Source organism: Eubalaena glacialis, chromosome 1, assembly GCF_028564815.1.
Source record: "Eubalaena glacialis isolate mEubGla1 chromosome 1, mEubGla1.1.hap2.+ XY, whole genome shotgun sequence".
NCBI classification, from domain to species: domain Eukaryota; kingdom Metazoa; phylum Chordata; class Mammalia; order Artiodactyla; family Balaenidae; genus Eubalaena; species Eubalaena glacialis.
In genome coordinates this window covers 38,217,258-38,243,418 of record NC_083716.1, presented here as the reverse complement: position 1 = coordinate 38,243,418, position 26,161 = coordinate 38,217,258, and the positions used below count along the sequence as shown (strand labels likewise).

Sequence of the window (26,161 nt, the reverse complement as noted above, 5' to 3'; positions counted from 1 at the left end):
CTTGAAGACAGATGCCCGGAGACTTCAGAGATTGGGTAATGACTATTGATCTATTTGCAGAGTCTGGATCATGGTATTTCAGTGAGACATGGAAAATATTTGGAGGTACAGAACTTTAATTGTTGGTGAGGAACATTGTGTTTTGATAGCAAAACATAACAAGAGTAGAATGTGACCACTCCAGATGGAGAAGATATACTGGAGAGTTTTCCAGGCATGTTATGATGACTTTTCCCTTTCAGAAAGCTGTAGCAGTTAACAAAGCAGACATTGCTATTTTTGAATCTCAGTGAGAGGTGATATCACATATCGATACATGGAAATACTAGTGAAAGATACTTTTAAGAATTTAAGAGCCCTTTCTTTGGGATTGCATCTAGGACTTTGGGAAATAATATTTAAATAATGTTTTAAAAAATGTTTAGTGGTTTCAAAAAGCCCTTTATTGTCTCATTCCAATGGCCTTGAGCCTGAATATTCTATCTTAGGAGCAAGGTCATCTGCAGGGAAATGTGGCAGGAATCGGCAGGCATCACTGTACTAAGTAATATGCCTGCTGATGGATCCTTATAGTTTGTGAAGGACCTGCTGTGTTTCCTTCCCGCTGCTTCATAATGAATAGCCTTGCTGAGTGCTGTGTGAAAAAGTGGTTCATATTAATGTTGATGTTATTTAAGAGTACATGCTCTTCCAGTCCTCATAATTGCAGACCTGCATTCAAGTCTAGGGAGATGAGGACGAGCCAACCTGATGGACTAATATCCCCCGGCCGAGACGTCAAGAGATCAAATGATTGTCCTTTAATTCTATATATCAAAGCCAAAAGGTTGTTATTTTTTGTTTGGTTGCTTTTACAATTAAGAAAGAAGTTGTCACCAGATTTTCCTCATGTCTGAAAAAGATATATAATCACATATATCAAATATATAGTCACTTTAGCACACTTAACACTTCAGGCAGGAAATATGATATTGTGGAAGTAAATTTGGGGATAGGAATATGGTATTAAAGGAGTCATTTTACTATAAAGCAGCTTGCTTTAATATTTCTTCATTGGCCTATCTTATGTCTAAAAAGAAATTGAGGGAAATTTTATTTCCTCTGCAGCTCCTCTTTTGTTATTTATTTTATATTAAAAATTTTAGCGCAGCAATCTTTCAGAGGCTGTTTTGCCAAGCAGAACAAGTGCTTCTTCCTTAATATTGTAGAGGAGCCATGAAAATTAGTGCCTTCTAGATATTTGCTATTTATTTTTCTTTTCTCTTTTGTGTCTGTTCTTCCCCATTCACCCCAGTACTCCTTTGTCTTCTGATGCCTCTGTGGTTGGAGCACAGAGCAATAGCTCTGGGCTCTAAAAAGCCTCTCAGTGCTATTTGAAGATCCTATCACAGCTGCCTACTCCTTCTTCCTTTGACACAAAAATACTTAATCCTCAAATCTGAAATTTTCAGGCCTGGACATCTGATTGTGTAATCATTTCCTTTCTTTCACTTGTTCATAGCCTCATTAGTCTTCCTGATTCATTAACTCTTTCACTCTGTGGGTGGGGGAATTCAGAAAACAGAGAAGTAATTTAGATCTAGGTTCTAATTAACTTTGCTACCAATAGTTGTGTAACCTTGTGAGTCACTATACTTTGGTAACAGATGAGAATATCAGAGTTTTGTGAAGGACGCTGAGGTAAGGGCAAGACAGAATCTAAATTTTTGTAAACACCTTAATCAGTTTTAGATTAAAAGTGTCGGCTAGAAAGAGAAATTGTGTCAGAGGCCAAAATATTTTAATTGACAGACAGCAGGCTTCTGGCAAACCCAGTTATTTGTGTCACTGACAAAAATCTCATTAATAAGAAAAACTATGAGGAACTGCCAAAATGGTTACAACAAGGTGGAAATACTAAAACTTGTGGACTTTGCCCCATAAGAAGACTTCTAGAGCCTTTATTCAGAGTTCATTGCATTTAAATTTACAGCTAATTATTTCTAAGTATTTTTATTTAGTGTAAGTATATGATTATATTTTATATCATAAATATTCACTATAATAAATATTTTAGTATATATTTATTGTAAGAATAATTCAAACTAATAAAGTCATTGAGGAAAATATGTAACCAAGAAGTAAATTAGTAGAAGAAGGAAAATTGTTATTCCTACTATTTGGATATAACCATTATCATTTTGCAGTAATTCTTCCAGAGTTTCTGAAGATCATACTTTTTTGATTTGCTTATTTGTTTGAGATATTCAAAAAATAAAATTGTAGTTGCTTAAAATTTGGTTTTACTACTATAGGCCCAAACAAATTTTGCAAAGCTCTATAAATGTTTACATATTTTGAGGCTGACATATGAAAAATTTTTATCATAATTCTAAATAGTTTCAAAGGATGTACTTTAAGGTACCTCACAAATATTGCCAGTTTAAATTGAAATTGTTATACAATTTAAAAAATATATTCAATAGAATAGTTTTTTAATATCCAAGATCATCCATTGAAAAAAATATTTTAATTAATGGATTAAAATTTTATATCTTTTGCTTTCTTATTGAATTCATATTTCCATTCCACTTTTTTCTTACAGGTGTTTTATATATTTCCATAAATATATATTCTAGTGTCATTTATTTATATGCTTAAAAAGTCTTTTATTGATCAATTGATCTTTCTTCTCTGGAACTAAAAATTGGATATACATTAAAATTTAAATTGTTTTCACTTCTTATAAGGTTGCATTTTTCTTTTAATTTTTTAATGATTTGTCTTTGTAATTTTTATTAGAATACAATTGGTCAAAGGATCATAAATATATTAAAAGTTCAATGAATAATTATTAAGCATTAAAATCAAATTTTAGTAGCAATGAATCTCTTAATGACATGAATGAAACTTTTCCTTTTAATTCACACACCCAATGACAATTATCATTTATTCACAGATGACACAAAATTTAGAATCAATTATTTTCCATTTATTCGACAGATGTAAATTGCTGAAAAACCATGTTTACCTAATGCCATTCAACTCTGCACTTTTCGAAGCTCTGTATCACAAATCACAGTGATGCATCTACAAAAATAATTTTTAATGATTTACCTCCTAACAACTCAAGTAGATCTTTTTTCAGTGTTTTGAAAGCAAAGAATTAGAAACTGTAAGATTTGCAGAGATAATTGCTTTTGAAAAAGGATTGATACTTGATTAAACTCTCCTTTTCCCAATACCCATGTCAATATTGTGAAGTGTTCCTTTGTGAGGGGCCCCGGATTTTTTTACAACCTGGGACAATTCATCATAGTTAAGATTCAAAAGAGGAGAGAGTTTCACCTTACCTTTGTAAAGGAGAGTTAGAAAACGAGAACCTCCTTGAAGTTAAAAATCTCGGGCCATATGAATTTTAGGAAAGAATATATATGAGAGTGAAATATCTAGAATTTGATTTTTTAAAAACTATTGATGTGCCTATGTATTTGTGGAAAGTCATTGCATACTCTAGCATGAAGATTAACCCTTCTTCCAAACAATAATTTTTTCCTCATTTAACATAATATTACAAGTTTGTTTTCATGTTATTATACAGTCTTCATATACATTTTAATGGCTTTATCTACAAAATTTAATTAACATTATAGTTTATTTAAGCAACCCTCTATAACTAAAAATCTGCTTTTAAATTTTTATGACAAATAACAAGCATTAAATTAATTTTATACAAAGGGTTCTCCTCCACATTCAAACTGAGAATTTATCCTCTTAGTATAAACTTATTGAGCAGAACCTCTGGGACATAAGATAAGGATGTTCTTAAAAACTCTGTAAATATAACAACACTGTTCTTGGTATTTTGGTTGTTTTTTTTTTTTCTTAATTGTAACAGTTTCTTCCTTAAATATTTTTTTAATAAATTTATTTTATTTATTTATTTATTTTTGGCTGTGTTAGGTCTTCGTTGCTGCGTGCAGGCTTTCTCTAGTTGTGGCGAGCGGGGGCTACTCTTCCTTGCGGTGTGCGGGCTTCTCATTGCAGTGGCTTCTCTTGTTGCAGAGCACAGGCTCTAGGTGCGTAGGCTTCAGTAGTTGTGGCACGTGGGCTCAGTAGTTGTGGCACACGGGCTTAGTTGCTCCGTGGCATGTGGTATCTTCCAGACCAGGGCTCGAACCCATGTCCACTGCATTGGCAGGCGGTTTCTTAAGCACCGTGCCACCAGGGAAGTCCTTTTAATTCACTTTCATCACAGTGTATAACGAATAGAAAAAGAAATAAATATCAAACTAGAATTTCCCAAGTGTATTCCTTGGAAAATATGGGTCAAGTTATGTTTAATTGGTGTTATTCAAATGATAAAATTATAAGAGCAAATAAGACTATGGAAAAGTAAATTAAATAAGTTAAACAGAGTCCTGATTGCAGGACCATATTGAGTCTTAATTATGATATTGTAAATTAAGACTCTCCAAGCAGGTCATGTATATAGCTTGTATATATACATATATATAGTCTAAAAAACATATATTTATGTCTAAATATTGTAATGTATGTTTTCCATGAGTTCTTTTTACAAATAGTGTCTTATGAGAGTCATGTTTTATAGGAAAGCAATGTGAAATGCTTTAGAGTAATAAATCAATATAGTCTGTGTAGATTTTATATGTGTATATATATATATATATATATACCTATAATAAATAAATCTGTATTGATTTAGTCTGGGTTCTTGAAGATAAGGGTCTCCCCTTTAAGGACTAAAAGTCCCGTGGAATTTACAACGTCTTCTCTCTTCCTAGTCAAACATCCATATATACATTAGTGTGAATCAGCAGGAGGTCAATGTAGGATGCATTCATCAGGAAGCTATCCTAGAAACAGGTCAAAGAGATCAGAGGACTGTTGGAGTATCATTAAGTAGAAGTGCCTGAATCAGGTGGATTTACCCAACAATTACAGTAAATATTGTGAGGCTCAGATCAGGCAGAGCAGGTAAACATGTTACAGAGTCCAAGCTCACTGCTCGCCACACGACAGGCCAATAACTCAGGAGTCAAGGTGTTGAGGCAAGGAACAGCAACTTATTCAGAAAGCCAGGCGTCCGAGAAGATGGTGTACTAGAGTCCTAGAGAACCATCTTACCGGGGTCTGGATGCTAGCTTCTTTTATAGAACAGAGATGGGGGAGGTGAGCAGGTAAAGTAAAAAGGCCATAAGTCTTGCATAATATCTCCTGGTTTCACCAGACTCAGGGAGGGGATGTGTTCATTTCTTCTTTCCTGCAGCCATTCACAGGTGGGCAGGGTCAGGATGTTTCCCTGTGAGCTGAACAAAGGTACTTTAGTTTAACATTCAGGCAGAGGGTGCAGGGTTCCCTGAGACAGGCCACTATGTACGCTTATAGCTATAGACAACATCTTTTCAGTGATTACAGTAACTTGCAACAAAAGCAACAGAAAGCAAAGGTTAAAGTAAAAGAAACAGATCCAACATGGAGTCAGATTTGTTCTTCCCTATTACAAACACGCACCTAGAAAACACAGGTAAGCGCAGCCCTGGTGAGAAGTGCCTGAACAAAGGCTGTTTGGTTAGAGCATGCTACTCTTTAGAAAATATAACACAGAGACACCTCTTGCCTGGGTGTGTCACCTTTCCACCCACAGATCCATTACACAGAAGAACAAAACAAAGGTAGCTGAATGGGCTTTATGCCATGGCTGCAAAATACAACATGTCATGACTAGTACACATTCTTGTTCCATCGCTGGGGACTAGACTTCAGCTCTTCCTATAAGCAGCACACAGCCCTCCTCCCTGCATCATTACAAGCCACACAAGCTCTCCAGCCTGCCCTTTTTAGAAGAGGGTCAGATCTGCTCTAACTCAGGGGTCCCAGGGTCACTTGCCAATGATTGCAACCCAGAGGCCTCAAGTATCAATCACTCAACAGATGTTGGAGCATCTAAATTGTAAATGTCTTGAGAGAAAAGACTAATTTTTTAAAATTGCCCTACTACCTTCCCGTAAGATACAGACTTGAACTAAGGTATTAATCAGCTCTCACTGTCAAAAAGAGAGTAGCAATGCAGTGGGGTAAAATGAAAGCAGGCAAGAAAGATATGATACAAAATAGTGAGTCAATTTGGGATAGTCTTTAAGATTAAATGATGTACTCATTCTCTCTTTCATCCATCTGTCTATTTGGCGAACATTTATAGGAAGTGTCGACTAAAAGATATATACACAACCTAAAAGTTGAGAGTTATGTTTTACTGAGTGGGCATACTGAGGACTTCAAGCCCAGGGGGCAGCATCTCAAGTAACCCTGAGAAAACTGCTCCCAGGAGGCGAGGGGGTAGCTAGGATATATAGGAGTTTGCAACAAAGGGCAGGTAGTAGGAACAAAAGATACTGTTAATAAAAGAAAACTAGACCTCTCAAGTTAAGGAATTTAGCACGTTTCTATGTATGGGAAGATGCAAGAGTCTGGGCTCACTGAAATCATTCCTTTGATACGCACCTCAGCTATCTGGGGCCAGTATCCTGTGTTTTCACATCCTGAGTTTCCTCAGGGCTCACTTTTGGAATGGCTGCAGTCTGATGCCTGCTAGATGGCAGGTATTCTTTGTTTCCTTCCTGAGTTCCCTCAGGACTCACCTGCTTGCCACTGAAGGGCTGCAGTTGCTGATGACTGTGACATCCTTTGTTTACTGATATGGCAGGCAATATTTTATTTCTCAAAACCTTCATGCTGGGTCTCAGAGAGACAGAAGTGAGAATGAAACATTTTCTCCTCTCAAGGAATCCAGTCAGTCTGTCTTTCACAGGTTGGGAATGCACAAGAATCCCTTGAAATGAGGGTTTAAAATGCAGATCCCTGGCCACACCCCCATAGATTCTCATCCGGTTTGGCTGGGGTGGGTTCTAAAAGTTGTTATTATTTTTAATGGTGATTATGATCCCTGCGGTGTATAGGCCGCAGGTAACACTAATCAGCTGCTTAGCAGAGAACCCTAGTATGTCTATTCTGAATAGACTGAGTGGTTAAGAGCATAATGATTCAGAGCATTTCCTTTAGAGTCAGACAGCCTGAGTTCAGATCCTGGCTCCATCACTACCTCTTTGACCTCAGGCAAATGACTTGAACTCAAGACCAGGTTTCATTTGAAATAAAATTGGAATAATATTTCTTATCCCTTGGGATTATTTTGAGAATAAAATGAGATAATCACAATCATGTCTGATACTTTACTTGGCACATAATAGGTGCTCAAAACAAGTTGTAATAGTAACAATAATTATTGTGGTGGTATTATTATCACTACCATATTATAATAGAGTTTCACCAGAATTTGGCTATATTAATCAATATTAGTTATATATAAATATATTACATTAATATAAAATTACATATGTACTACCTAATTCATATATAGTTAATCATATTAATTATAGTATAGATTAATTATATTAATACATATAGTCAACAGAGATTATGACTTGGATAAATCCAAGAGAGGAGCTCATGGAATTTTCTATGACAGAATAGTGAGGGCATAGTCTGAAAAATCCTTCCATTTCCTACAGGGTGAGATTTGCCATCTCTCTTATATGTTAATTTGATATAAAAATCTATTCGAAATGTAGAATTGGAGCAATTTGACAAAGAAAGAGAAAAGAAAAAAAGGAAGTAGGGGAAGTGGTGTTGAAAGCACAGAGAAGAGAGAGAAGTGACTGTTCTGCTTTACAGAACCCCGTAGTAGACATTCAGCCCTTCATATCTGTGAGCTCCACATAGAAAATATTCAGAAAAATAATTCCAGAAAGTTCCAAAAAGCAAAACTTGAATTTTCCGTGTGTTACAACTATTTACATAGCATTTACACTGTATTTACAACCATTTATATAGCATTTACATTGCATTATAACACTTACAAATTATAAGTAATAAAGAGATAATTTAAAATATCAGGAGGATGTGGATAGGTTATATGCAAATACTATGACAATTACATAAGGGACTTGAGCATCTGCGGATTTTGGTTTCCATGGGGGAGGTAAGTGGGGGAGTTCTGGAACTGATCTCACCTGGATACCAAGAGAAGACTACGTGTATACACACTTCTTATTTGCCTGGCCTAAGCAAACACATAATCCTGTCATAAGGGCGTTTGCTTTGGAGCTAAACTTACTTTGGCTTAAATTTTGTCTTATCTCTTTCTAGAGGAAAACAAAACAGATTAGCAGATAGTGTGTTTTCTAACATAATTTGAAGATCTTCATTTTATATAGTAGTTAATGGGAGGTCTCCTGCAAAATGTCCCCCTCTGTTACTTTTGCAGTTGTTGTTTGTTTTTAAACTGAAGTAGTTTCAAAGCCAAATGAGGAATACATGTCATCTTTTTCCCCCCATAATTTTCACAATTTTCTATTTGAAAAATAACTTCCTTCTTATGATAAAATAATACTGTATATAGAAAATTTAGAAAATATGGAGAATCCTTTAAAAATGAGAAAATAATCACCCAAATAGTTACCACCTAGATATAACCATAATTAAAATTTGATGCTTAGTCCTTTTTTTTTCTCGTTATATTTTGTTATCAAAATGTATGCACAAGTTACATTGTTTTGCCCTTAATATTATATAATAGGAATTCACATATCACACAAAAACATAATACTTGGTGGCTGAATAATTCCTTTCTTCTGCCCCCATAATTTATTTTATCAGTGTCTTATTTTGGCAAATTTCACTATGTTACTATAGACAATAAGGGATAATTTTATAAATGATGCTTGTATATATATATTTTCCTTTTGGATAGACTTTTGGAAATAGAATTATACTGAGTGAGGGGTATAAATATTTTAAAATTCACAATGCATGTTAATAAATCTCTTTCCATTAAGGTTGTGCCAATGCTCACTCCCACCATCAGAAGAGTACTAATTTATCTGATAACTAGAGATATTAAATGTGCTTTGATTAATACATTTGCCATTACATTTTTCTGTAAATTATACGTCTCCTTTTGTTTGATTATCTTTTGGAGATTTAATTGATGTTGGTTTCTTCGTTTCTTCTTTCCTCCCTTTCTTCTTTCTTTTTTTTCTTACTAAAAATTCACCATTTCAGATTTTTCATGGGATGAGTCTGGAATAATTAAGTATATTACTTGTTAAGACACAACCTAGAAGCATCTTTCTACTCCCTCTCACAGTAGTGTTACAGAAAGATTACACTGAGTTTCACTTGTAGAATTCTCTTTGATGACAAATATATTAATATTTCCTTTCCCAGGCAGATTCCAAATGTGGCAGCTTTTAACAGCAACATGCTGGATGCTTCTTCTTGGACCTAAATATGGTAGTCAAAATGAAGGAAGCTCAACAAATCCGGAAGCTAATATGAATATTGTAAGTCACTCATTAAGGAAAAAAACTAAGAGAAGGAATTATTAAGTTATTGTCATTTTAGATGCAATTGGTATGCCTGTCTAGTTTTTAAAAATTCTAAACTGACTAAATCTGTGTTTCCTCCCTTGTCCCTTGGCATAGCTAACTAACCAAAGAATTGAAAGACCTGACCCAAATTGGGGCAGTAATACTCCCTCTGCTGGTAGTTTGAGCTACCATCTCATGCTGGTTTCCTGAAGAGAAGGTTCATGAGTTCCTACTGATGATCTCTGTGGAGTGTACTTGAGCTCTTCTGGAGGCTCTTTCTAGAGCAGTTCCTTTAATTTGTGAACTATATCCATGTACATTTTCAGTTTAGTAAGTCAGATTTGGTTTGGGTTGCTTATAAACGAAAGTGTCTTAGCATGCAGGAATTCTTACCAGAAGCGGACTGGAATAAAGTGAAACGGAACAGATCTAGGCAAAAAAACAAAAACAAAAACAAGAGAAATAACAAATGCTTGCTAAATGCTTCATTCCAATGGAAATGTACAATTTCTTGTGTACATTGTGCACCCTGAAGTCCTCACCCATACCCAAGTTTGTATTAGAACTTTAAGAATGGAACTATCGGGCTTCCCTGGTGGCACAGTGGTTGAGAATCTGCCTGCTAATACAGGGGACACGGGTTCGAGCCCTGGTCTGGGAGGATCCCACATGCCGCGGAGCAACTAGGCCCGTGAGCCACAACTACTGAGCCTGCGCGTCTGGAGCCTGTGCTCCGCGAGAAGAGAGGCCGCGACAGTGAGAGGCCCGCGCACCGCGATGAAGAGTGGCCCCCGCTCGCCGCAACTGGAGAGAGCCCTCGCACAGAAACGAAGACCCAACACAGCCAAAAATAAATAAATTAATTAATTAAAAGGAAAAAAAAAAAAGAGAACAATTACTAAAACTTAAAAAAAAAAAAAAGAATGGAACTGTCGGTGTTTTTTAATTAGTGTCTCTTCTTGTTTCTCTCTCCAAAGTATCCAGCAGGTACCCCTAAGCTTCTACCACACCACTGAGCTCACAGTCCGTGAAAATATTTTCCTCCTCCTTCCACATTCACAGACACTTTCTTCCTCCCTGGTCTGGCTGCTTTTTGGCTATTCTCTAATGATAAGAAGAATAATAAACATTTATAGGGCACTTACTGTGTGTATAATCGTCACAACATATCTGTGAAGAGATACTATTATTATCTTTATTTTTCAGTTAAAGTAAATGAAGCACAAAGGAGTTAAGTAGCTTGCCCAAAGCCACATAGCTAATAAGAGGAAGAGCTGGAATTCAATGCCATACAGCTTGTCTGTAGAGTCTGGGCTCTCATAACCAGTGCTTTATATAGCTGCACAATATGTGCACACCTCTTGTGAGTGCCCGGCCTGGGCAAATGCATAATCCTATCATAAAGGCATATGCTTTGGTGCTAAACTAACTTTGACTTAAATTTTGTCTTTATCTCTTCCTAGTGTTCAGTCTTGAACAGATTATTATTCTCCCTGAAATTCAGTTTTCTCAACTATAAAATGGATATAATTCTATCTCAAAGACCTGTTATATGGATTAATAAAACAAGGGGTATTAACCATCTTCTACGTGGAAGATGACCAATAAACGGTAGTTCCCCTCTTCCTTGTATATCTGTGGATGAGGTATCTTCTGTTTTTACCCCTTTAGTTCCACTCTCTAGTCTTTACACCTTTCTTTCTGCCCTGTAAGAACTAGGTCAGGGCCTTCCCTGGTGGCACAGTGGTTGAGAATCTGCCTGCCAATGCAGGGGACACGGGTTCGAGCCCTGGTCTGGGAAGATCCCACATGCCGCGGAGCAACTAGGCCCGTGAGCCACAACTACTGAGCCTGCGTGTCTGGAGCCTGTGCTCCACAACAAGAGAGGCCGCGATAGTGAGAGGCCCGTGCACCGCGGTGAAGAGTGGCCCCCGCTTGCCACAACTAGAGAAAGCCCTCGCACAGAAACGAAGACCCAACACAGCCAAAAGTAAAATAAATTAATTAATTAAAATAAAGAGAAATAATTAAAAAAAAAAAAAAAGAACTAGGTCAGTTAAATTCCTTTGACCTTTGGTTTTCAGTTCAGTTCAGCCAATGGACATATTGAGCAGGAGATCAGAAGGTGGGAGAAGAGCGAGACCAGATGGTTTATTGCCCTGGTTCCGTCCATAAGGTCATCTTGGGCAAGCTGTCTCCCTCTGCTAAAGGTCACAGCCTCTCTCAATATGGCCCTCTTTACTTGACATTCTCATTCAGGGTCTTGTAACCACTTTCTCCCATTTCCCTTCACATCTAAGGTTGGTAACAACTCACTTGTTACTAGCCACAGGTTTCTGCACAATGCTGTATGGTTTCCTTCGTAAGATGAACATGCCATTTTCCATCAAACATTTGGAGAGTGAACTAGAGTGCATTAATAATACCAGGCCAAGAAAACCAGCATGTATGGAAACCCACCACCTTGCCTTACCCATGCCTTTGCATGCATCCTCCTTTTAAAACCCTCCTCAAGTTATCCTGATTTTCCTGCTACATTCTGTTCCAATACAGAGATGAACAGTAGGTTGTGACTTAAAGTACTATATTGAAATGTGGGTATAAAAATCAAGAGATTACATCATGAGGCATACCTTTCTGTTTCCTCTTTTTAGAGCCAGCTTATTTCCTACTGGGGCTATCCTTATGAAAAATATGACGTTGTGACAAAAGATGGTTATATCCTCGGAATTTACAGGATTCCTCATGGAAGAGCATGTCCAAGAACAGGTGGGATTTATTTCATTATGAAAGGAATAGTGCCTAAGGAGAGATTCCTGGATGCGATGATAGCAGCAGGGCAGCTTTTATTCTGAAATAGAGCCTATTCTCTTCCATAAGTGGAGGCAAATCATCACCACCACCTCTACTATTTCATTTGCATAACACTTTGGAGTTTTTAAAGCATTTTCACATACACTATTTACTCTTTCCTTTCCTCCATTACTTTGTCCTCTTTCCAAACAAACACAGAAACAAAAGAAAACTCGGTCTTACTCTAGAGATACCACTTTCCAGGCTTAAAAACCAAAACTCTAGGGTCATTTTGATACTTTCCTCTCCCACACTTCCTATAACCAGCCAATAACCAAGACCTATCAATTTTGCCTTCCAAACTTCTCTCTAATCTGAAAACTCTCAGCTTCAATATTGCTCAAGTCCAGGCTTCAACTTCACCATTATCTTGTGCTCCAGCTACTACAACAGCTTTCTAACTGGGATTATTTCATTTGTAATTAGTTCTCTATGCAAGTCACTGGGATTTTATTTTTTAAAGTAAATCTGACCCTATTAGTTCTATACTTCAGTGCAGCTAGAGCCATTTCTAGCTCCCTACAATATAGGTTGATATCTATAGAGAAGAGAGGAATCCACTTGGCAAGAACTGTTTGCTTTCTTCTCTCATTTCTTAGCTCCTTTTGTTCTTTGGAGCATTGTATAACCAAAATTTCCAATATCAGAAGGGTTAGTTATTTAAAGAGACAATCTAGATTTTAAAAAAGAGAGAGAGATGGAATGGTGCTGTTCACTTTATAGAACTGACCATCCCCTAAAATAACTCCATTACCTTTGGAAATACTCACAAGAACTTTGTTTCCCCAAACTTTTATCTTATCAGTTCTGCCAGGTAGCTGCCAAAAGGCATGGGATGAAAGCTGTCTCTGCAATGAGAAGCTGCCTGAGGGCTCAGATTAGAGAGGGGCTATGAATTATGACAGCACTTTGGCAGTAATTTAGCAGAATTAGTAACACCTCTTTTTCTCTTTTTCCTCAAAAGATGGATTAATGGGTATAAACTTTATCCTCACTTCCAGACGGCTGAGGCTTTCTGAGAGGCCAGTCTAGCCCTACTCAATCTCAGGAAGCTGGTCTAGCTCCAAAGGTGACCTAAGGGAAAGTCCCGGGGTACCAACACAGCATCACAAACCATTTATAAAAGACAGAAATATCCTAATCACTTCTCTTTCTCTTCTCTGTTTTCAGCACCACTTCCCTGTTTCCTTCTTTTTTTCTCTTTCTTTAGTCAAATTGTTCCAATTCTACTTGTGAGTAGGATTTTTACGTCAAATTAACAATTTTACCTTGTGTAAATTTCACTTAAAACCTTGCATTTTGCTTTCTGACAATACAAATTAACTAGCATAATGCCGGGCATTCAGGAAACATTCAATAAATGGCATTTTTATTGTCTTTGTTATTATCTTGGAAAAAAGTTTAGTTTCGTCACCAGATGCTTTTTGAGAAATAAAATGTCGTTAACGTGAATAATTGTAGAGCAGATATTTATTGTGCTGGACAGAATTTTGTGTATTTTAATTCTAATTTAATTCTTATAACTACACTATAAGATAGCAATTTTTATTATTCCCCATTACAAAATAAGTTAACTAAGGCACAAAGATGTTAACACGTAGCCAAAGAGATTTTAAATCAGGGCAATCTGACTCCAATAGCTGTATAACAATACAATACATTGCACATAATCCCAATTTTGCAAAAAGAAAAACAAGACATAGAGAAGATAAATAACTTGCCCAGCTTCAGAAGTAGCTCAAAACCCTAGAACCTCGGCTTGCCTGGTGCCAAATTTCATCTCTTAACTTTCCTTCTGTATTGCAGGGAGTCAGGAAAAAGAATTTTCTTGTAAGCACCAAGGAAGCTCATATAAAAAAACTCCTGTTACTTGTATTTTGCAGCTGCAAAGCCTGCTGTGTATCTGCAGCATGGCTTAATTGCATCTGCCAGTAACTGGATTTGCAACCTGCCCAACAACAGCTTGGCTTTCCTCCTGGCAGATGCTGGTTATGATGTATGGATGGGGAACAGCTGGGGAAACACCTGGTCCAGAAGACACGTGAAATTGTCAACCACATCACCAGAATACTGGGCCTTCAGGTAAGGAGAATACTACCAATGAATAAAGTGTGTACGTTGCTCATTTATATGGATGACTGCTCTTTGAATTTTCCCTTTCCGTCCAAATGCACACTATGGAATCTACAAGAAGGAAATGGACATTTCTTTTTCTACGCAGGTTTTCTTCACAAGCTCTGAAGAAGTGCCCTTATTATTGCACCGAGAGTTGTTTTAAATACTCCACTTGGCGTGTGTGTATGTAAAGTATATACGCAAGAAAAAAAAATAAAGATGCAAAGGTCAACTTTAGAAAGGTTAATTCCAGGACTATCATATTGTCAGTGTGCACCTCAGAAATTTACTTGGTACCCTTACTAAAGAGGAAAAATGAAACTGATCAAGAAATGGGACCAGAAACAAGGTTCTGGTTGAAAATCCTGAGAACCAGACATTCATGATAAGCCAAGATGAGCCAAGCCCTTTAGCATAGATGACACTCCAATTCACTGAGTAGTAAAGGAACTCTACCCTCCATAGGCTGGTGGTGCTGAAATCTGTCCCTGGAGCTGAGTTGCCAGCAGCCCCTGTGGACACTGTCTGCCTTAGAAGTTAGGCCAGCTGAGTCACAGAGGCAAACCCGGCACTTGTAGTGGAGCTAAGAACCATACCTTGAAAGTCACTAAAGCTGTTTGTTCATTGGCCTCATTCCTGGAAGCCAATTTGCATTCCTTAATTCCACATTCCAGGGCAGTTGTGTCATGGCACAATTGCAAATAACATCATGATTCCCTAGATGAGTGTTTTCCCAACTACATACAGGGAAGAAGCACCTGAAGTGCTTGATAAATATGCAGATGACCAGGCCTCTTCCCTGGACATTTTGATTCAGTCTGTTTGGGCTGAACTCTGCAAGTCTCTTTGCTTTATTCTGTTTTTAAAATAAGCATTCCAGATAATTTTTCTTTTCAAGGGAGTTTGGTAAATCTGCTATAGAATTAAGTGAAAAGCCTCTGTAGGCTTTTGCAAGTCAGATTTTTCTGATTTCAGTTTCTTAACAAAGTTATTCTTGCAATCAAGGTGATATCCTCAAAAGTTGCACAGACGCATGATATCACTTATTGATTCTAGTATTACATTTAACAAAAGCTAAACATCTAGGTCTGCAATGAATATGTTTAAGTATTGCAAGCCTAAAAATGAGATGGGTTTTTTTCCAATGTTCTTGTTCTTTTTCTTTGGCAGTTTGGATGAGATGGCTAAATATGACCTTCCAGCCACAATCAATTTTATCATAGAGAAAACTGGACAGGAGCGACTCTACTATGTGGGCCACTCCCAAGGCACCACCACTGGTGTGTTTGGGGCAGGTGTGATCTGAGAGTGTCAGGGGATCTTCTTCATATTCACGAAAGGGGTCAGGATTTCTTCCCTCTGTGCAGTCTCTAGCTTGGGGACTCTGAGTTGGGAAACAATCTTGTCTGGCTGGCTTCTAAAGAGTAAATAAAGTGTGGATGACTTAGGCATTTTCCCCCCAGGACTAAATCTGGAGATTGATGGATAAACCTGAAAGAGAGACAATTATTTATTTATTCATTTGTGTACCTAACAACACTTGCCGGACACCAGGTTAGATACTGGGGAACCAAAGATAAATAAATATGGTATGCATCTTTCCCTTAAAGAGCTCACAGTCTAGTGAGGGACACTAAAAAACAAAGCAGAGAATTACAAATCTCAGTGATTATATGTCACAACCAGTGTGACTTTTAGTTAGTTCCCAGTGGGTGCTGGGGTAGGCTAGATGTGGGTGGGTGGGCTACGTTGGCAGTGCCATAAGGCACTCCATTCTCTTCACTGTTCTCTGTTCAGCTAGAGACCTTGACAATACCAACAATATTTACACCAGTTATTTGAGAGCATTGTCATCCATATTTTACAAATGGCTGAACTTAGGAACCCCTTCTAATGGTGATAATGCCAATTAGAAAGTGTATATATATATATATATATATTATATATATATATAATATATATATATATATAATCTAACCTTCAAAAGAATTATTCTATAAGGATTCTATTTTCCATATGTATAGATAGAGAAAACTGAGACTCATACAGGGGAGGTTAAGTTGCCCAAGTTTTCACATAGCTAGCAAATGGGAAGCCAAAATTATAGCCCAGTTTTGTCTGATACCAAAGACTATGGTCAAGCTAGGATGGCCCTTGGAGTTTACCTAGACGTGCCCCACGCTGTATGTTTGAACCTTTTCTGCAACATTCTCTATAAGTAGATTTGCATCCTTCAGGGAAAGGAAACTCACTTTATTCTGAATTAGCTAGTTCCACCTTCAGAAATTTAAAAATCCTTCCCTAAAAATGGTGCTTACTCTGAGTTTCTTTGTTTTATTTTTTTAATATAACTACTTTTACTATAATTTAAAATGAATTAAGAATTGTTCTAAATCTATGAATTAGTATCTTCTTCCCTTTCAGCTTTCATAGCATTCTCTACTAATCCAAAGCTGGCTAAAAGGATTAAGATATTTTTTGCATTGGCTCCAGTCACCACTGTGAAATACACCCAAAGTCCTATGAAAAAATTAACAACTCTTTCCAGAAAAGTAATCAAGGTATGTGACAACTTCTCCCCAAGTTTAAATCTGTAATAACTAAAACTAGCCTTATTTCCATTGATTTCAAGAGAAGACAGCTTGAGACAAATAACATTTTACGAACATCTAGGAATGCTCGTGGTACACATGTAGGTTTACTGATGATGTACAATTTTACCAACAGGGTTCAGGGTGCTCACGCTGATGCCATTCTACCCTTCTGTCTTCATTTTTAACTTAGAGGCTTGTCTCTCATGTCATTCCTCAGTCACAGATACAGCAAGAGCTGATTTGATTGATTGATTGGTTTAATCTAGTAGGTTAAATTTCTCTCTGGTGCCCCCTAGTTTATCAGGGACAGTATAGTGTAGTAGTTGAGATCACAGCATGTGATTTTAGGGCGCCTGTGGGGAGAAATGAACTCAGGGTCTTCCTACTCCACCATTTTGCCTACTCCCCTCTGCACTAGGTGCGTTTTAAATGTGACCTATTATCTACACAGCAGTTCTACTTAGTGCATATTAATTTTCTATTTTATAGTTGAAGAAATTCAAGATAATAGAAATTAAATACTTTCCTAAGGTATAAGAGACAGAGTCTAGAATCAAACCAAGGCAACTCTGACTCCAAAGCCTTAGCAATTTCCTATGGGGACTAGTTTTTTAGGGGAAGTCCCAAAAAACACTCCAAGTAAAAGATCTTGGGAAAAAGCATCAAGAGGTGAGATGGGGGGACCGAAAAGGTGGGTTGGGAAAACTACAGAGACAAAGTTTAATGGGCCTCTTGGTTTCACTGAGGACTAGCACTGAGCAGATATCACCTGTGTCTAGTCCTTGTCTGAATTGCCACTCATTTCCCACCCTTGACATTCACATTCATGAAAGTTGATGATGTCTTAAATCGATCTTGCAGATGTTGTTTGGTGACAAGATGTTCTATGCTCACACATTTTTTGACTGATTCACTGCCACCAAGGTGTGCAAGCAGAAGATATTTCATCATATTTGCAGCAACTTTCTATTTACTTGGAGTGGATATGACCCAAAAAACTTAAACATGGTACGTGTAAGTAGTCAGATCCAGGAAAGTAATTGTTTTGTTGCACAGAGGTAAGGAGAGTTCATTCTAAATTGCATGGAAACCACATTTCAAAGTCTCCTTTTTGTCTCCTGGAATGTAGCTAGCATGTTTATGGCTTCCAACCAAAGCTGAGATTCCACCTGCTTTAGTAGGAGGATTTGAGAAGTCCCTGCCACTGAAAATTCTCACCAATTCTTGTTGCTGGTCAAAGTGCCACCGTTAAAAATCCTTCACTTAGGCTATGGTTTTGAAATTTATCTTGCTATGCCTGAGCCCTCTCTCAGACCCACTGACGTAGAATTTCAGGGAGTGAGCCCAGCCACCTAATTTTTAACCAGTTTTCTACTTTCATAGATGATTTGGACATAGTCATTTTGTGAACGACTTATATCTTTTATCCAAAGGGGTAAAGGAATGGCTCTTCAATAACAGCTACAGACTCACTGTTCAAGTGATACTGAGAGGGATAATTGTTGGGGTTCTTATCAAGTCCTTTCCAACTTAACTGAGAACCTTTCCTTTCTTAGCTACCTCTAACTGACCCGAAGGGTGGGAGGGAGAAAGAGACGAAGCTACTGTCCCCAGCTAGAGTGGAGACAGGTTTGAAACCAGGGGTGGGACAAAGCTGAAGATGGTCTCTGTCTGTCTCACAGACTTCTGCCTAGAGCCTTTCCTCCCTCGGTGGATAGTGCTGATTAATATTTTCCTTGATTTCAAGCAAGATTTATAAAAGGCTGTTTATGAAAAACATGCCTTAGCCACTGCCTTTCACATGACTTTCTTACTTTCTCAATTTACTAGGGAAACCATGCTTGCCTTTCGCTTAGATGGAAGTGTACCGTGTAGAGCTAAGTAAAAAGACCTTTAAGCAAACTCAATAGAGACAATTTCAAAAACCACCCTCTCAACATAGCCTAAGAGTTTGCTAAAGAAAGACTTCACAAAATGACATCCTAGAACATTCGTTGGGGGCCCTCATTGTACATTTATATAGTCAGATTGCCTTTTTTCTCTCGCTGTTGTGGACTGGATTATAGACTATTACAGTGCCTGCAAGGATGTTTACTTTAGTGGAGCATAGCCAGGGATACATAAGTAGAGTTTGTAGAACTTTCAAAAATTACACATGTCCAGAACTCAACCCTAGAGATTTTGATATTGTTTCATAGGTTTGGGTAGCTCATAAGTAGCTATATTTTTTAAAGCTCCAAGATGTTTCAGATACTCACTCTGGTGGAAAATAACTCTTTTGTATACTAAAGAAAACAAAATGCTGTTAGAAATATTTAAAAATCAAGATTTTTTTGATTCAAAAAGAAATCTAATCATTAATAGAGGTTTAAATACTGGATGGATTATGTCCCACAAACTGTCAAAGAGTCCTGCAGAACATTTACCACATTTTTAAAAAGGCATGATAAAACATTCAGATCTGTTCTCAATCTTTCATGATGAACAACTTTCTGGGAATGTCCCTTAGGACTTATCACAGGGTGAAGGAGAAGATCACTGGGGCTTTTATCTCTTGACTGTCTATATTCTTGGACCTGTCTGAGGTAAGGCTGGAAAGAAAAGGTACATTACCTTTTGTCTTTGACCAGCAGGATGCCCTCTGTGGGCTTTACAAAGATACTGCCCAGGACAGACGTATGGAAATGAGGGAGAAAAAAGTTCTTAAAGACAGGCTTCTTTGCTTAATATGTCTTTAGAGGGTATGGTACATGTTTATTCCTTGAGAGAGAGAGAGAGAGGAGAGAAAGAGAGAGAAAAAAATACTCAGATTTACTTGTGGTGTGATTATATGATTAACCTTCAGATAAGAATCTTTTTACTTTGCAGAGTCCCTGAGATGTTTATTTGTCACAAAGCCCTGAGGGAACATCTGTTCAGAATATGCTGCACTGGGCCCAGGTACTTGCTCCCTGTTCCTGATATGACACACATGTATCTATGCAAGATCCCCGAGGAGCACTCCCAAGAGAGCTCACTGCAGGGTTTTGCAGGTTCTGTTACTGTCAGGTGGATGTTTCTGGAATCAGCATCAACTCATGTTGATTTCCTTTACTCCCTTCTATTCTCCATGTCCTCTGTATCTGGTGTTTGGGTTCCCAGGTATTCTGACTGAATTCTGACCTTTAGATTACTCTGAATTGCCTTTTCTAGGAAAAGCTTGTGTTTCCTCTTTTGCAAAATCATTAGCTCTAATAGAGCTTTATATAACATGATACAGGCTATTCCAAAAAGATCTGTTTATCCTCTAATTGGGATATGGGCGATTTCAGAGTGTGGAAATATTGCTTAATTCAGAGGAAATTAAATGTTAGAGAGGGATTAAAATAGATTAAGTGTTTCTGCTTTTACTCTCAGTTTAAGGGTCATGGTTTTTTTTGTTACTATATTACTCAATATTTGGCAAGTCAAATTCAGTTGGTATAGCTTTCTGAGCCAAGTATGTATGAGTGTGTGCGTTGGGGGGGGAAGGTCTTCCCAAGGTTTTAATATTTAATTACACATTTTGATTTGTAAATACTTTAAAACATTTAATAGGGATCTGAGCTCCCTAGGAATTTGAATTTTAACCTACACCCTGATAAATTTGTTCCATGCTTTAAAGTTGAGAATCACTGCTATAGATAGTCTGAAATACTGGCTGAGGATTTCTGAAATTCTTTGAAGAGTTCCACCCCCAGGAGATAAGCCTTCAAGTTCCTACAGGAAGAAAGATATTCTGGACTTAGGGCCTCCTGCTGGTGAGGAGACAGGTAGACTCTGATAGGCATGCCCTTCCAGGAAATACAACATCGATTTCACATTTATTGAGCACTTACTATGTGTTCTTGTTGTCCAAATATACGATTTAATTCTGTCTCATTCTTTCTTATGAATTCTCATAACAATCTTTCAATGAAGGCATTGGTATTCCCATTCTACAAATGTCATAACCAACCCCTTACACATCTCACAGCTGACTCTTCTTAAAGATACCTCTTCTCCTTTGACAGAAAGTTCTCTTCAGAATAGAAATAACTGGGCGTGGAGAGATAAAACATTTGGTCATAAGTTATGTAGACAGCTAAGGCAAGGATGATGATGATAATGATGATGGTAGTAATATTAATAAAAAGAGTGATTTCTTGACCATTCCCAGGTGCTACATACTTTTTATGCATTACCATATTTAATCTTCACAACCCTATAAGAAGAATGTTATTGTCATTTCCATTGCACAGATGAGACAATAGGTTTAGAGAAGATACATATCTTGCCTGGATCACAGACTTAATAATCCATTAAGCTTGTATTCAAACAAGGTCTGTTTGATGCTAGAACCCAAGTTCCTAACTTGTACACTCTATTGCCTCTCATTGCTGAAAACCTACAGAATTTCAACAGCTGCAAACTATTGCCTCTGTCAATATAAATCATGATGAGAACCATTTCAAACAAAAAATCAGAACGAAATCAATTAATGTGAAAAAAAAAATCTGAGATTCAAGTTAAGGGAAAAAAAAATCCTTGGAGTAGTCTGAGAATAATTTAATGAAGTGCCTGAGGTAAAGGTAAAAATTATCTGTCTCCTCAATCCAACATGGGTGGCAAATAACAGAAAAAGGAACCCCTAGAAGTATTAATGCTTCTACTCTAATATCTGAAGTCTAAAATTTAAAATGAAAAAAGGTTACATATGCTGTCTCAGAAACTCAGTCCATGGCCATGTTACTGACAACATGGCGGGCTGCTTGGCTCTACAGACAGGAGACAGACAGACAGAGGCTATACCTCAGAAAGCCCTGAGGGTGTTCTTTGAGTGAGCATTCCTTTCAAAAGTAACAAAAATGTTTAAGAATAAGGAATATAATCATAATAACCTAGACCATCTGAGAAGGATGATAAGGCATAAAGTTTTTAAATAATAATAGCAGTCATTTTTTAATGTAGGAAATGTATAGTTGGTGCCTTTTTAAAATATATATATATAAATTCCTGAAGCCAGGATATTCAAGAATCATTCAATTTAGCATCTTTTAAACATTTTCTATGTACACAACATTTTAATATTTAAAGCCATCACTGCTTGAGGATTTTTGTTGGAAAAGTATAGAGGGGAAGAAAGGATTGTAAGTCAGTTCCGTGAATTAGTATCAATTTTTATCATTTTTATTATTTGACTTATTAAACTATTGACTTTTAGCTCATGTGCTAAAGAGTGGGACATTATGTCAATCCGTTTTGTAAATTTTTTGTTAACTGTCTTTAAATGTATGTTGTTTTCTTACATCATTTTAACATATTTATTATTTTTATCTTATCATAGGCTGTTACTTCTGGTCAGTTCCAAGCTTTTGATTGGGGAAACCCTGATCAGAACATGATGCACTTCCACCAGGTACAATATCAACAATAATCAATTAATTGCATACTGCAAATGAACTTAAAAAATAGTATCTACTCATCAAGCACCTACTAGGCCCCATTCACTATGCCAGATATTTTGTATAGATCAGATGTTGCTTATTGGGTTCTTACCATGTGCCATAACATTATTTTTGATCCTCAGAATGACCTTCCAAGGTAAATTTTATTGTCTCTATTTTTCCAGAAGCTCAGAGAGTTTTAGGTAAATTGTCAAAATTATTTAGCTTATAAAGAACCAGAATATGACACAGGAGTTCCTGGATCAAAAGTCCATTCTTCTTCCACTACACTTATTCCTTTTCAAAAAATAGAAATTCTCAGCACTTAATTAAGACCATATTTTAAAGAAAGAATTAAAGATACATAATTTTGTTTCTGGAGCATATTCTCTGGCTTCTTAACTGTCTCTCATAAAATGAACTAACATTTTCCTAATAATTCTTTGGGATGTCATTTACTAGTCATTTTTTTAAAGTACATGAATTATTAGAGATATTCCAGACAGGAATATCACCTTTAGGGAGAAGCAGTGCTATCTGCCGGATAATGATATGTCAAAATATTTCTTGACATTATACATGAAATCTTCTGGAGCAAAAACTCTATATTAGAGCAAATAGGTGTCATTGTTATTATTATTATTATTTTTTCAGTATGTAAGGAAATCCAATGATGGCTTTGGCCTCTTGCTGATAGACTGAGCTTAAATTAAACAAATAGTCATAAAAGATATATGGGTTTTTCAAATCAAGGATATGGACGGAAATTTGGAAATTTTTAAAAAAGCAATTTCAGTGCCACCATAATAACTACAATAGTGAAAATGCATAATTTCAACTAGTGTGAAAAATCTGATTTTTCCCCTAAACTGCTATAGTTATATGTGTGGGGGGTGGTGTGTGCCCACACACACAAACTCGCACACTGTGTCAAAGTACTATTTACTCTTGTAATTAACCAATTCCTTGTCCTAGCAAGAGTATATAGTTGCTTTAAGAAAAGCTTTTTAGATGATGACCTTACCCTAAAAGACTCAAATACCTATTTGAATGAGAGTGGAATCACAGGTATTAACTTCGTCAATGTGCTTGCAGATTCTATCAAAATACATGGCCATTCAGGTTCAATTATGAATCTTTTGCTTGGAACTTTGGGGGAAAAAAAGAAAACCTAAAACAGACTGAGGGTGAACAATAAACAAGTTTTAAAATCAGTAACCTTTGTCACAACTGTAAGTAATATCCCCATAAATTAGGCAGGTGTAATTACCAATATAATCACCAATCCTGTATAACTAAGAAAGTAAAAAAATAATTTCTTGGCCAAAAGCCACCATATATCATTTGGATCTTGATCTTGATGTTCATTTTTGCTTTGCCATCTTCTGGGCTCCCCTATTCATTCTTAGCAGGGTATTAAATTATTGCAGTAAATGTATTCTCATTTCAGAGGCCCCTGAGACCCACTTGTGCCTTAAAACTTGCTAATATTTTTGCCACTCTGTGCTGTGTTGTTTTTCTATTCTTTATGTTTCTCCATCCTTGCATTTGAATATTTATGTTTTGTATTATTCTGCTGAGAAAACTGTCAAGTCAGGAAGAGCATGCCTCTTCTTTCATCAGTTGCACTTTTGCATGGGGGCCTTGCACCAAGCTTTTCTGAGTTCACCCTTCCCTCGAGTGCAGTACTGGTTAGTGCTAATCTGCACTCATTTCTTTCTTTGCCCTTCACATTGCCTTCTCATAGCTACACATTCCCATTTACCACTTGCTCCTAAGCCCAGGTCCAAGGCCTCCCAGTATTACAGGGTAGGGGAATTATACTTGATATATTTGGTAATGCAAAGACCCATCCACTGACAGTGAAATGTGGAATGACTATACCAGTGAGCTCTGCCTCATATCTCTCTACTAGGAGAACTCAAGGTGCAGAGTCACCGAGTCAGGGGTCTCCCCCAGGCACATTTCTAGTGCTCTTAGAAACCTTTCCCTGGCCAATGTTACTGTTTCCTGAGGATTTATAACCTGGTCCATGTTACATTTTCTCCCTAGTCTTGCTGCCAAAATTAACTATGGTGTATTAATCTCCTTGGGCTACCATAAAAAATCCCATAGACTGAGTGGCTTAAACAACAGAAGTTTATTTCTAAGAGTTCTGGAAGCTGGAAGTCCGAGATCAGGGTGACAGCACAGTCAGGTCCTAGTGAGGGCTCTCTTCCTAGACTGCAGAAAGCCACCTTCCTCATGTGTATCCACATAGCCTTTCCTCTATGTGGTTGACAAGAGAGAGAGAGACGTTAATCTCTCTCTCCTCCCCTTCTTATAAGGCCACCAATCCTATTGGATTGGGACCAAAACCGTATGACCTCATTTAACCTTAATTACTTCCTAAAAGCCTTGTCTCCAAATACAATCACCTTGGGGTTAGGGTTTCAACATATGAATTTGAGGGGAACACAATTTAGTCCATAGAATATGCAACTCTTTCCAGTACAAGTAGTAGAAATCAACTTTATTTTATATTTTAAAAAAATGGTTTAGTGTTACTGAAATAAAAGGTATAGTGGTAAATGCACAATAGCCAGGAACTTATACACCGTCCTCAGGCTCTCTCTTTCTCTCTCCCTCTCAGTCTCTTTCAATTCTGCTTGCAAATGCTGTTTCCATTCTTAGGCTATTTCCAAGATAGTAGTACAATGATAACTGTATGTACTTAGCTCATATAGCTTTTTTTAGCTGCAAACTCAAAGAAAATGGCAATATTTTCTCAATAGCTCTGGTAAAAAGTTCCCGAGAGAACTCTGACCCAATTTTAGTAATGTGCCCATTGCTTATACAATTATACTGCAGCCAGAAGAATGAAGGACTAATTGACCAGGACTGATCACCCTGGACCACTCTGGAACTGGGGTTTTGGGATTTGTTGAATCAGCACCAGAAAGAAGGGAAACTTGCCAGGGGATTAGCATCATAGCCACTCTATTTCTCTGTAATGGGCTGGATCCTTTTAAACATTATTTTCAAATGTCTTTTTTGTACATTAGTCTCAATGCCCCCTAAAGAGTCTGCTCAAGTGTTACTAACTCCCCTGAGCCCAGATTTCTGCATATAAGAAGGGGTATTTATATTTATTCTATCCAATATTTTGTTTGAAATGGATACACTTCCAACCCAACTGCTACTAGAAAGATGGTCCCCCATAGAAATGAGAGCCTCTCTTCCTCTGGGATCCTTTTCGTTTTTCCCAAAAGTGAAAATCAGGAATATAATGGTTGTCTTTTTTTAATCCACAATTCATATTATTGCACAAAAGTACTTTCAAGTATTTTTAACATGTTAATGTTTATATATCATGAAGTATGTCCTAACTGCACATTTTTAGCATTTGAAGAACTTGCTTAACAACTGACAGTTAACGTTACTTCTATAGTGTGGTTTTCTGTGAAAACTATTTTTCTCTCTCTTCAATTTTATTTAGCTTACACCTCCCCTATACAACGTTTCTAAGATGGAAGTTCCAACAGCAGTGTGGAGCAGTGGACAGGACCCTGTGGCTGATCTCAAAGATGTTGAGAATTTACTCCTTAAAATTACCAGGCTTATCTATTTCAAGTTGATTCCACACTACAATCATGTGGATTTTTACCTTGGACAGGATGCACCCTATAAAGTTTACCAAGACCTAATTAGATTGATGGAGGAATATTTGCAAAATTAAATACAC

General features: G+C 37.1%; 1 protein-coding gene across 1 annotated transcript; it reads left to right on the top strand.

Moving 5' to 3' along the window:
* On the top strand, positions 1-26,155 carry LIPK (lipase family member K). The gene is given in 10 exon segments (XM_061195495.1): positions 1-35; positions 9,289-9,404; positions 12,086-12,200; positions 14,168-14,366; positions 15,570-15,679; positions 16,824-16,960; positions 17,855-18,011; positions 19,872-19,933; positions 22,338-22,409; positions 25,916-26,155. Coding segments are annotated over 9 exon segments (1,197 nt in total). The 5' UTR covers positions 1-35; positions 9,289-9,299.
* The last annotated feature ends 6 nt before the right edge of the window (positions 26,156-26,161 follow it).